This window comes from Lethenteron reissneri, chromosome 5 (genome assembly GCF_015708825.2).
Source record: "Lethenteron reissneri isolate LAM-NWPU_2019-01 chromosome 5, ASM1570882v1, whole genome shotgun sequence".
Classification (NCBI taxonomy): Eukaryota; Metazoa; Chordata; class Hyperoartia; order Petromyzontiformes; family Petromyzontidae; genus Lethenteron; species Lethenteron reissneri.
The window spans coordinates 5,449,055-5,462,084 of NC_083783.1; the positions used below are offsets into that span (position 1 = coordinate 5,449,055).

A 13,030-nucleotide genomic window follows, 5' to 3' on the forward strand; every position below is an offset into this window, starting at 1 on the left:
TAAGAGGGGGACCTTTGTCTTTGTATCCCCTGTGGTGGGGAGCGGTGGCGCGGTGGTTCACGAACCCGGCGTGCCGAGTTCACTTCCCTCTCGTGGCGAATATCGGTGACGATGATCTGAACCGGTCCCCAGGTTAACTGGGGATGTTTGCCACACCCAGACCCCCTCACGGGTGTGCCGTGCCGGCCTTCTTAGGTGCTGCTCGCTAACTAGCACTTTCCCCAGCAGCTACTCTTGCCCCCCACCGGTCTGTATGGTTACACGGGGAACTTTGTCTTTGTGCGGTCAGGCAGAACACGCGCTGTCGGTGGAGGCCGGAGTGGGCCCGGTAAACCCGCTCGTCCCGCCGTCCGTGGCGGACCCCGGGATTACTCCCCCGGGGGCGCGGGCCCCCCCAGCCCAGGTGAGGCCACAGCCTGGCGGTCCGCAGGGGCACGGGTAGCTGGGGGCCCCACGGGGAGAGCGAACGAGAGTGGAGGAGGCCTTGTCGTCAGAACCGTGGAGGATAGTGATAGCGAGGAGTGATTAGCACGAAAGAAGTTCAACATCCATGTATGTATGTAAGTATGTTGAATCGGAGGTGCATGCGTAAGGACAACAAACCAAAAGCAGTTCTAAAGAAATTAGTTTTCAAGCTAGATTTAAAAGCGCATAGCTCAAGTTGCTTCCTAAATGTCGCAAGAGCGTTCCAGACGGCCGCCGAAGCGCATCTGAAAGCGCGCCATGCAGTGACCGCCTTTTGTTCGATGGCGAGATAAAAACAAATTATAGGGAGGAAGAATGGAGAGAAGGCGGGGAGAGAGGGATGGTGCGAGAGGGAGGGTCAGAGGAGAGAGAGAGAGAGGAACGGGAGTGAGGGATGGAGAGCGAGGAGATAGAGGAGAGGAGGGGTTTGGGAGCGGAAGAGAGGCCTTCTTGAGGGTCCCTCGAGGCCCCTTGGTTCCACTTACCCTGTCCGGCTGCTGTGCGTGAGTTGGTCGTGGCGTTCCGGTCGGACCTCATTAAACATGCATGCCGGGTTATTTATTCATACACTCCGCTGGTGCCGCCGCCGCCGCCGGCGCGGCCACGGCTGCCGTGGCGGCTGTGGTGGCGTTACTGACGACCGCTGACGAGTGTGAAAAAACTGCCGTGGCACGCTGTGTTTACTCCGTTCAGGCACGACAACTACGGACAGCCGTACCCGGGGCAGGGCCCCCACCAGGGCCAGCCGCCCTACCCCCCCCCGGCCAGCACGCAATGTACCAGCAGCAGCAGCAGCCGCAGCCACAGCCGGTAACGCACCGATCACGCGCAGCCCTAGCCCAACGCGACACGGTTAAGCCCGACACGATTAGGCCCGGCACGGCGAGACCCGGCACGGCTAGGCCTGGCACGGCAAGGCCTGGCACAACTGGTACACTCCCGGGTTTAGCGGGAGGTGGCGGATGGCAGATCTTAGGGTGGTCGATGGACAATGTCAGATTTAAAAAGATTCAACCGTTAATTCATGACACCGTTTATTCATAAATATAATAAACATTATCAACCTAAATATACTCACCACGTCCCAGACGGCTGAAGCTCACCAAGCGACGATGTCGCGGTGGCCATGTTTTCATGGGGTTTTATCCGGCAGCTGATTGGCCGCTGCAGCGTTGGTGACGGTGTCGTCCCTGGCACAAGCGCTGCCACGCCGCCCACGGCGTCGCCATCTCACCGGCTCGGCCTCGCGTTCCCGTTGAATCGCAACGCGTTCTCTCCCACGATGTTTGGGGCCTCGTGATGATCGCACGCTTTCCCCCCCCACCCCGCGGGTCTCGCCACAGCGACACTCGCCAAATGAGGCGAGCGTCCGGGTGCTGCTGCTTCCCGTGGCCACGCCACGTGCGTGTGCGTGTTTTTGTTGCTCTGGAGACCAGAGATCGATGATCGATGTTCCGTCGCAGCGTTGATCGCATTCGTCGTGATTTCTCACTTAACAGAGTGGGCCGCATGAAGGCTGGCCATCTTCCGCGGTGTGAGATGATGACGGCGATAGTAAAGCGGCTCAGCAGCGTCTCTCGGTTAAAATTAAATATTTTTATTTACCAGGTAAGGGCCACTGAGCTGTGAGCTTATTTTTCTCAACGAAGTGGTTTTTCACGTGGAAATTTAGAGCGGCCAAATACTCTAAACGTACGTTCATTCTAAATTTTGAGAGAAAAACCAGAGGACCCGGAGAAAAATTCACGTTACCACGGGGAGAATATGCAAACTACAAATGTACAAGTGTCAGGTCTGGATCGAACCCACGACCTCCAGGCGAGGTAGCTAACATCTCGCCTCCGTGGCGCCCCAGTCACCGTAACTCCTCGTCTCCCCGTGCGTCTCCCTGACTCGCTTGCTTCTCTCCGTCTCTCCGTCTCGCAGAACTATAAGCGACCCATGGAGGGCATGTACGGCCCGCCGGCCAAGCGGCACGAGAGCGAGGCCTACGGCCTGGCCTACCCGCCCAGCCGCCCTCCGACCCCTACGCGGGCTACCCCGTGCCGGGGGCCGCGGGGGCCTACGGGGACCGCCGGCCGCCCCCCACGCACGCCCCGGCCCCCGCCAGCCAGTTCCCCTTCGGCTACGCGCCGCCCGACCGCGCGCCCCCGCAAGCCCCCCAGGCCATCGTGGGCGCCGACTCGGGCCCCCCCGGCGCAGGGGTCGGCGGGGGGCAACCGGGCTGGGGGCCGGCGCGCGCCGGGGGGGGGGCCGACGGGCGGCCCCGGGGACGCGCGTACCCCCCCTACCCGAGCCGCCCTCCTCGCAGGCCCCGCCGTACCCGGGGCGGCGGGGGGCGGCCGCGGCGCGGGCGAGGACGGGGGGGGCCCCCGCGGGGGAGCCGCCGGGCCCGCGGGCGCCGGGCGAGTGGCACTACGCGCAGAGGCCCGCGCCGTACCGGCGACGCCGGCGCCGCAGCCCCACGGCCACGCGACGCCCGGCCAGAGGCCTCAGTACCGCACGGCCGGCCCCGCCGGATACCCGCAGGTAGGTGGCGGCGCCGTCGCGCGGGCCGCACGGCGGCCGCCCCTCCCCACGCCCCGGCTCGACGCGGCGCCGGCACCGTCGCGACCGTGACCGACCGCGCGTCTCCGTGCCGCCGCCCGTAGGTGTCTCCGAGCAAGCCGCCGTACCTCTCCGCCGGCGGCGTGCGGATGCAGAAGGTGGGGCCCCCCGTGCCGGCGTCGCAGCTGCCGGGGGGCGGGCCCCCCGCGCCGCTCGCTCTGCTGCCCCCCCGCGCAAGGACCCCCCCTTCCCCCGGGATGCGTGGAGGCGACGCAGGCGGCCGTGAAGGCGCGCCGCCGCCTCACCGCCAAGGACGTGGGTGAGCAGGGCACGCGCAGCGCCGCTCTCCAGGCGCCACCGCTCGCCACCGCACATCGCTCCCCCCTCTCGCCACCGCACATCGCTCGCCATCGCTCGCCAATACTCGCCACCGTTCACCACCGCGCATCGCTCCCCGCCTCTCGCCACCGCACATCGCTCGCCACCGCACATCGCTCGCCATCGCTCGCCAATACTCGCCACCGTTCACCACCGCGCATCGCTCCCCGCCTCTCGCCACCGCACATCGCTCGCCACCGCACATCGCTCGCCATCGCTCGCCAATACTCGCCACCGTTCACCACCCGCATCGCTCCCCGCCTCTCGCCACCGCACATCGCTCGCCACCGCACATCGCTCGCCATCGCTCGCCAATACTCGCCACCGTTCACCACCGCACATCGCTCCTCGCTCTCGCCACCGCACATCGCTCGCCACCGCACATCGCTCGCCACCGCTCGACACCGCACATCGCTCGCCACCGCACATCGCTCGCCACCGCACATCGCTCGCCACCGCACATCGCTCGCCAATGCTCACCACCCCTCGCCACCGTTCACAATCGCTCCCAGCTTCTCGCCACCGCTCGCCACGACTCGCCGCTCGCCGGCACTCACCGCTGGCGACGTGGCTGTGGGAGCAGGCACCCCGGAGGCGTGGCGGGTGATGATGTCGCTCAAGTCGGGCCTGCTGGCGGAGAGCAGCTGGGCACTGGACTCCATCAACGTGCTGCTGCACGACGACGCCACCGTCGCCAGCTTCAGCCTCTCGCAGGTGCTGCCCTGCTGCTCCGCACCACCCTGCGAGCCGCACTGCACCGCACGGCACTACACCACCACCCTGCTTTATACCACCCTGCACTGCACCGCACGGCACTACACCACCCTGCACTACACCACCACCCTGCTTTATACCACCCTGCACTGCACCGCACGGCACTACACCACCACCCTGCTTTATACCACCCTGCACTGCACCGCACGGCACTACACCACCCTGCACTACACCACACCACCCTGCTTTATACCACCCTGCACTGCACCGCACGGCACTACACCACCCTGCACTACACCACCCCCTGCTTTATACCACCCTGCACTGCACCGCACGGCACTACACCACCACCCTGCTTTATACCACCCTGCACTGCACCGCACGGCACTACACCACCCTGCACTACACCACCACCCTGCTTTATACCACCCTGCACTGCACGCACGCACGCCGCACCACCCCCTGCTTTATACCACCCTGCACTGCACCGCACGGCACTACACCACCCTGCACTGCACCACCACCCTGCTTTATACCACCCTGCACTGCACCGCACGGCACTACACTACCCTGCACTGCACCACCACCCTGCACTGCACTACCCTTCACCTGATAATGTTGATGATAATGGTGATGGTGATCATGATGATGGTGAGCATGATGACGATGACAATGATAACAATGGTAATGATAATGATGACGGTGACCGTGGTGGTGATGACAATGATGATGATGATGGTGGTTGTGACGAATGATGACGGTGCTGCCGCTGCCCAGCTGCCCGGCCTGCTGGAGCTCCTCGTCGAGTACCTGCGCCGCTGCCTCATCCACATCTTCGGCATCCTGCGCGAGTGCGAGATCGGGGGTCGCGCCGCTTACGACGACGACGACGACGACGAGGAGGAGGATGAGGGGAGGAGCGGCGAGGACGGCGCCGCGCAGGACGCGGAGGAGCACGCGGCCGCCTGGGCCCCACTGGGTCGACGACGACGACGAGGAGGAGGGAGAGGAGGGAGAGGAGGGAGAGGGAGAGGAGGACCCGGGTTGGGACGAGGAGGAGCAGGAGGAGCAGGAGGAGCAGGAGGACGAGGAGGACGAGGAGGAGGAGGAAGGGAGGATGACGAGGCCTGCCCGCCGGCCCTCCCGACGACGATGTCAACGACGACGCAGGCGGTGACGGCGCCGTTGCCGCGAGGGCAAACGCCAACGAGCGGGCCGCGCGACGGGGGGGCCCGCCCCCCGCCGGCCGCCGGGGCCGTCCGCCGAGCGCAAGCGCAAGCAGGCGAGCCGCTTCGACCGGCGCCGCTGGCGCTGGCTCTGGAGGACGCGGACGGGGCCTACGTGCTGGACCGCTCGGCCCGCCTGGGCCAGCCGCGGGAGTTCGACAGCGGCCTGCGGCACTGGCGGGTGGGCGGCGGCGACACCACGTGCCACATCCAGACGCACTTCGAGCGCCGGGACGAGCGGCCCAGGAGCCCGGCGCCGCCGCGGCAACCGCAACAGTCACCGCAGCAGCATGAGCAGCAGCAGCAGCAGCAGCAGCGACCGGCGCAGCAGCAGCGGCAGCAGAACGGGCCCGTGGAGGGCGCGCGGCCCAACGGCGAGAGCAACGGCGCGCGCGCGGACGGGGAGCCGGCGGGCGGGAGGGGGCGACGCGCCGCCCGTGCGGAACGGCACGGGCGGCGAGGAAGCGGCGGAGCGAGCGGCCGGGGGCGGCGAACCGGCGCCGGGCTCGCCGGACGGCGCCGGCCCTCGCCCGGGGGCAGCCCCAAGCCGGCGGCGAGGGCCGGGAACGACGCGGACCGCAGGCCGTCGGCCTCCAGCAGGCGGGAGACGGCGCAGCGGGGCCAGCGGCAGCAGCTGGGCCAGCAGCGGAAGCGGCAGCAGATGCTGGAGGACGAGCCGCAGGGCCGCGACGAGGCGCCGCTGAGCCGCACGCGTCCCTGGCAGGAGTCGCTGGTGGGGCGCTGCGCCTGCGTCTCCAACATCGTGCGCAGCCTGTCCTTCGTGCCGGGCAACGACGCCGAGATGGCGCGCCACCCGGGCCTGCTGGTCATCCTGGGCCGCCTCGTGCTGCTTGTGCCACGTCCACCCCGACCGCCGGCCGCCGCTGCGCCAGTGCCGGCGCCCCCCGCCGGACGCCTCTGGCGACAGAAGCGGGGGGGGACGCATCGCCGCCCCGCGGCCGCCGGCGAGGCGGGGGCCGAAGGAGGAGCGGGAGGAACCGGCGGCGACGAAGGCCGAGAACGGCCGGACGGCGGACGACGGCGACGGCGCCGCGCGCCGAGCCCGCCGACGGCGCCGGCAGGACGGAGCGGAGGCCGTGCGGCGGGGGCGACGCGTGGGGGGGTGGGGGGCGTGGGCCCCGGCGTCCGTGGTGCCTGCCGCCTGGCAGGAGGAGTGGCTGCTGGAGTGCGTGGAGACGCTGCGCGAGAACGCGCTGGTGACGCTCGCACAACATCGCGGGCCGCCTCGACCTGTCGCTCTACGCCGAGAGCGTCTGCCTGCCGATGCTCGACGGCCTCCTGCACTGGCCGTGTGCCCGGCGGCCGAGGCGCGCGACCCCTTCCCGTCGCTGGCGCCGTGCGCCGTGCTCTCGCCGCAGCGGCTCGCGCTGGAGACGCTGTCGAAGCTCGGCGTGCAGGAGGGCAACGTGGACCTCATCCTCGCGACGCCGCCCTTCTCGCGGCTCGAGTGCCTCCTGAGCGCGCTGGTGCGCTTCGTGGCCGAGCGGCGCAACCCGGTGTGCCGCGAGATGATGCGTGGCGCTGCTCGCCAGCCTCGTGCAGGGCGGCGGCGCCGACGGCGTGCCGGCCCGCGCCGTGGCGCGGCACAAGGGCACCGTGGGCAGCCTCGTGTGCTTCCTCGAGGACGGGCTGATGGCTGCGCTGCAGCAGACGCAGCAGCAGACGCAGCAGACGCAGCAGCAGCAGCAGGCGCAGCAGCAGGGCGGCGGCGGGGGCGGAGGGGGCGGGGCGGCCGCCTCGCTGGAGCCGCCCAGCGTGGGACATGCTGCGGCGTGCCGCCGGCGTGCTGCTGGCGCTGGCCAGGCTGGACGGGTGCCGCGCCGAGTTTGTGCTGTACGAGGGCCGGCTGCTGGACCTCGCCATTGTCGCACATCCTCAACCCCTACATCTCCCCGTCGTGGCCGACGTGCTTTACGTGCTGGGCCACACGTGACCCCCGCCCGCCCCCCCTGCTACGCGCGGCCCGCCCCACCCCGTGTCCCCCGCCGCCCGCCCTCGGCCGGGCCCCGTGTCCCCGTGTGGTTCGCTCGGGGGGGGGGGGGGGCCCCGTGGCGTCGGCTAACGGCCGGCCTCCTCTCCGCGCTGCCCTGGCCCGTTATTTTCCTCCGCGTCTTAGTTTGTTGGTTTTTATTTTTCCCGATCGTCGAGTCCAACGCCGCCGCCTTCCGCTGGCAAGGCCCGGCCCGGAAACCTAGGAGGGGACCGGATCTCCCGCGCACTCCTGAGAAGCGGCGGACGTTCGAGGCGCCGTGCCGGGCGGGCGGGCGGGCCGGCGGGCGGCAGTGGGATGGAGGGCACTTTGCGCGTGCGCCGAGTGTTCATCACCCAGGTCCAGCCGGGTTGCCGTTTTAAAAGCCCCGAACAAGGAACGAAACTGAAACACCGGCGCCCCCCCACCCACCCCGGGGCGCCCCCTGCCCTGCGGCCGCGCGGTGCCCAAAGCGCCAGCCAATCGGTACTCCTCCTCCTCGTCGCTAGCGCCGAGCCCTGCGTTTGGTACCGGCCCAGGAGACGTGTATTTAATTATTATTGACGTGGCAGAGTTGAGGTTGTGCGACGCGTGTGTGCGACGCGTGCGTGCGTGCGTGCGCGTGTGCGTGCGTGTGTGCGCGCGTACTTGCGCGCACGCGCTGCCCGTGGTCTGGGGCCCAGAGGACGCTGCCCTGTGCGTGAAAGTGGCCGCTCGGAGCCCCGAGCCTGCCGACCTGCGTGAGGGTGGGTGACTGCGTGTGTGTGAAAGAGTGAATGTTTATATGTGTGCGTGTGTGCGTGTGTGCGTGTGTGCGGATGACTGTGCGTGCATTTCTGCCTTTGTCTAAGCGCGTTCGGGGGTGGGGGGTGATTCCGCGTGCGTGCGTGGAGGCGCGCGTGGTGGTGGTGGTGACCGTGCCGTGGACAGCAGTGGGACCCGGTGCATCGCCGGTCAGCTTTGTTACGGTGGAACTTGGGAGAGCGCCCAGTGCCAGGCCGCGAGGACGTGGAGAGCTGCAAACCGCCCGGCAGCCCGCGGCGAGGCCGTGGATTTATAATCGCGACCCGCGGCGGCGGCGGTGGCGACGGTGACGGTTATCGTTATTATTATAATTATGGTTGTTGGCGCGTAAGCTGGGCCACCGGGCCCCGTTCCCGCCCACCGTCATCCGTCGCCCCCCCCCACCATCACCACCACCACCTGCCCCCCACTCGCGTGCCGGGCGCGGCGTGCTCGCTGTACATACCTGTACATTGCCTACCCCCCCCCCTCCCCACCGCGCCCCCCTTATCATTATTACTGCTATCGTTATTATTACTGCGTGTATTTTATTTCACGTCCGTTTATAATTATTATCGTACTTTTCATTTTGTTTTATAAACCCGCCCCCCCCCCCCTTCTAGAAGGAAGCAATTGTAGCTAGAGTTGTGAGGACTGCTCCCCCCACCCACCCACCCCCCACCCCCCCACCATCATCCCCAGTGCTTAATGGTGGGGGGAGGGGCGGGGTTCCCCCGTGCCAGTGTACAGCCTCCCTCCTGCGTCCAGCCAGCGAGCGACTCCTCCTGCCGCGCCAGCCGCCCCCCTCGCGGGAAGACTTGAGGAGCGACGCGAGAGGGCACCGCTGCTTGGCGCCAGAGTCCTCCGCATCTTTGTATTGCCCAACAGCTCGCTCCCCCAGCCCCCCCCCCTCCCCCCCCCCCCCCCCCCCGTGTACATTCTGCCCACGGCGAGGTGACCCCCCGCCCCTCGCCCCTGCCACCCCGTGCCATTTATTCTTTATGAATCTTTATACTGTATGTCCCCCCTCCCCCGCCCCCCCCCCCCCCCATGGTAAAAATAAATGTACATGAACCGCTTTCTACACGTCCAGTTGTGACCCGGACTCTCCACCCTCATCACCCGCGTCTCTTCCAAGTCAGCCCTGGGTCCAGCCTTGGGTCAGACCTGGGTCAGACCTGGGTCAGCCCTGGTCCAGCCCTGGGTCAGACCTGGGTCAGCCCTGGGTGAGACCTGGTCCAGCCCTGGGTCAGCCCTGGTCCAGACCTGGTCCAGCCCTGGGTCAGCCCTGGGTCAGCCCTGGGTCAGACCTGGTCCAGCCCTGGGTCATCCCTGGGTCAGCCCTGGCCCAGCCCTGGGTGAGCCCTGGGTGAGCCCTGGGTGAGCCCTGGGTGAGCCCTGGTCTAGCCCTGGTCTAGCCCTGGTCCAGACCTGGGTGAGCCCTGGGTCAGCCCTGATCCAGACCTGGGTGAGCCCTGGGTGAGCCCTGGGTGAGCCCTGGGTGAGCCCTGGGTGAGCCCTGGTCCAGCCCTGGTCCAGCCCTGGGTCAGACCTGGGTGAGCCCTGGGTGAGCCCTGGGTGAGCCCTGGTCCAGCCCTGGTCCAGCCCTGGGTCAGACCTGGGTCAGACCTGGGTCAGACCTGGTCCAGACCTGGTCCAGCCCTGGTCCAGCCCTGGGTCAGACCTGGGTCAGACCTGGTCCAGACCTGGTCCAGCCCTGGGTCAGCCCTGGGTCAGCCCTGGGTCAGACCTGGGTCAGTCCTGGGTCAGCCCTGGGCCAGCCCTGGGTCAGCCCTGGGTCAGCCCTGGGTCAGCCCTGGGTCAACCCTGAGTCAGCCCTGGGTCAGCCCTGGGTCAGCCCTGGGTCAACCCTGGGTCAACCCTGAGTCAGCCCTGGTCCAGCCCTGGGTCAGCCCTGGGTCAGCCCTGGGTCAGACCTGGGTCAGCCCTGGTCCAGAGTTGGGCCATTATTGGGTCTCATGTAAACCGCCCTGTCTCCGCTGCTGGCCTGATCAACAATAATACTAATAATGTCTTAACGAGTCTCAAGACGTGCTTTCAGGAAGGCCCCGTGCTGGGATGTTTGGCCGATTGTCGATGTCGTCTTTGGCTTCGATTGGGAGGAGACCTCGGTGCTTGGAGAGAGAGAAAAAAAAAACCCCCGCCATGGTGCGATGGTCCGCGTACAGGACTGGCCATCCAGAGGTCTCGCTGGTTCAGTTCCATCTCCCGACGCTGCAGTTGCAACAATGGGGCAGACATCTCAAATCCCCCCCCCCCCCCTCCCCACGCCAAAGCCTCTGTCCACCCAGCGGTGTCAGAGGTCGCCGGTTTGATCTCGCGGGGCGTGGCGGTGGGAAAGATTTGGTGCGGTTTTATTGAATCGCTCCCCCACCCTGAGGACACCACAGTCGGATTGACCGGCAGGTCGCGTGCAGTGGGGTGATTTTGACTTGAAACTTTCGTGACTGCAGGAATTCTTATTCTATGGTTCTTTCGGTGAAGTCGTGTAGATACAAAAAATACCAATAAAATCACGAAAATTAAAATGAATGAAAAAAATAATAATAATATCACGTTTGTTATCGCAACACAAGCGGTCGTTCTTGATGACGACCTATTGTGTTGCGATCGAAACGTCGTGATATTTTTTTATTTTGTATTCACTTTATTAAAAAATTTCTTATTTTATTATTATTTTCTATATCTACGTGACTTTACCGAAATAACCACAGGATATGGTGGGGTAATGTGTGGGTACTCCCATATCTTCCAACACGGTTTGGCCAGCATGGAAGAGTAGGCCAATAGCACTCGGGTCTCGAGGGACTCCTTTCTTGTGGAGGCCCTTCTGGCACCAGTGGCGACGTCAAGAAGTTTCAGGGCCGAGGGAAAAACCGGAGGACCCGGAGAAAAATCCACGCGACCACGGAGAGAGAGACACGCAAACTCCAAATATACAGCAGCAGGCGTCAGGGTGGGATCAAACCCACGACCTCCTGTATACCAGGCGAGGTAGTTAACATATCATAGCCACCGTGATGATGATGAGAGAGAGACACGCAGACTCCAAATATACAGCAGCAGGCGTCAGGGTGGGGATCGAACCCACGACCTCCTGTATACCAGGCGAGGTAGTTAACATATCATAGCCACCGTGATGATGATGAGAGAGAGACACGCAGACTCCAAATATACAGCAGCAGGCGTCAGGGTGGGGATCGAACCCACGACCTCCTGTATACCAGGCGAGGTAGTTAACATATCATAGCCACCGTGATGATGATGAGAGAGAGACACGCAGACTCCAAATATACAGCAGCAGGCGTCAGGGTGGGGATCGAACCCACGACCTCCTGTATACCAGGCGAGGTAGTTAACATATCATAGCCACCGTGATGATGATGAGAGAGAGACACGCAGACTCCAAATATACAGCAGCAGGCGTCAGGGTGGGGATCGAACCCACGACCTCCTGTATACCAGGCGAGGTAGTTAACATATCATAGCCACCGTGATGATGATGAGAGAGAGACACGCAGACTCCAAATATACAGCAGCAGGCGTCAGGGTGGGGATCGAACCCATGACCTCCTGTATACCAGGCGAGGTAGTTAACATATCATAGCCACCGTGATGATGATGAGAGAGAGACACGCAGACTCCAAATATACAGCAGCAGGCGTCAGGGTGGGGATCGAACCCACGACCTCCTGTATACCAGGCGAGGTAGTTAACATATCATAGCCACCGTGATGATGATGAGAGAGAGACACGCAGACTCCAAATATACAGCAGCAGGCGTCAGGGTGGGGATCGAACCCACGACCTCCTGTATACCAGGCGAGGTAGTTAACATATCATAGCCACCGTGATGATGATGAGAGAGAGACACGCAGACTCCAAATATACAGCAGCAGGCGTCAGGGTGGGGATCGAACCCACGACCTCCTGTATACCAGGCGAGGTAGTTAACATATCATAGCCACCGTGATGATGATGAGAGAGAGACACGCAGACTCCAAATATACAGCAGGCGTCAGGGTGGGGATCGAACCCACGACCTCCTGTATACCAGGCGAGGTAGTTAACATATCATAGCCACCGTGATGATGATGAGAGAGAGACACGCAGACTCCAAATATACAGCAGCAGGCGTCAGGGTGGGGATCGAACCCACGACCTCCTGTATACCAGGCGAGGTAGTTAACATATCATAGCCACCGTGATGATGATGAGAGAGAGACACGCAGACTCCAAATATACAGCAGCAGGCGTCAGGGTGGGGATCGAACCCACGACCTCCTGTATACCAGGCGAGGTAGTTAACATATCATAGCCACCGTGATGATGATGAGAGAGAGACACGCAGACTCCAAATATACAGCAGCAGGCGTCAGGGTGGGGATCGAACCCACGACCTCCTGTATACCAGGCGAGGTAGTTAACATATCATAGCCACCGTGATGATGATGATGAGAGAGAGACACGCAGACTCCAAATATACAGCAGCAGGCGTCAGGGTGGGGATCGAACCCACGACCTCCTGTATACCAGGCGAGGTAGTTAACATATCATAGCCACCGTGATGATGATGAGAGAGAGACACGCAGACTCCAAATATACAGCAGCAGGCGTCAGGGTGGGGATCGAACCCACGACCTCCTGTATACCAGGCGAGGTAGTTAACATATCATAGCCACCGTGATGATGATGAGAGAGAGACACGCAGACTCCAAATATACAGCAGCAGGCGTCAGGGTGGGGATCGAACCCACGACCTCCTGTATACCAGGCGAGGTAGTTAACATATCATAGCCACCGTGATGATGATGAGAGAGAGACACGCAGACTCCAAATATACAGCAGCAGCCGTCAGGGTGGGGATCGAACCCACGACCTCCTGTATACCAGGCGAGGTAGTTAA

General features: G+C 64.0%; 1 protein-coding gene across 1 annotated transcript; it reads left to right on the top strand.

Moving 5' to 3' along the window:
- Nucleotides 1-1,044: 1,044 nt before the first annotated feature.
- Nucleotides 1,045-7,284, top strand: LOC133352890 (AT-rich interactive domain-containing protein 1B-like). Its single transcript, XM_061568885.1, is given in 13 exon segments — nucleotides 1,045-1,275; nucleotides 2,392-2,994; nucleotides 3,117-3,207; nucleotides 3,239-3,331; nucleotides 3,974-4,104; nucleotides 4,882-5,083; nucleotides 5,316-5,402; nucleotides 5,405-6,180; nucleotides 6,182-6,559; nucleotides 6,561-6,636; nucleotides 6,639-6,862; nucleotides 6,864-7,053; nucleotides 7,106-7,284. Coding segments are annotated over 13 exon segments (3,066 nt in total). The 5' UTR covers nucleotides 1,045-1,239.
- The last annotated feature ends 5,746 nt before the right edge of the window (nucleotides 7,285-13,030 follow it).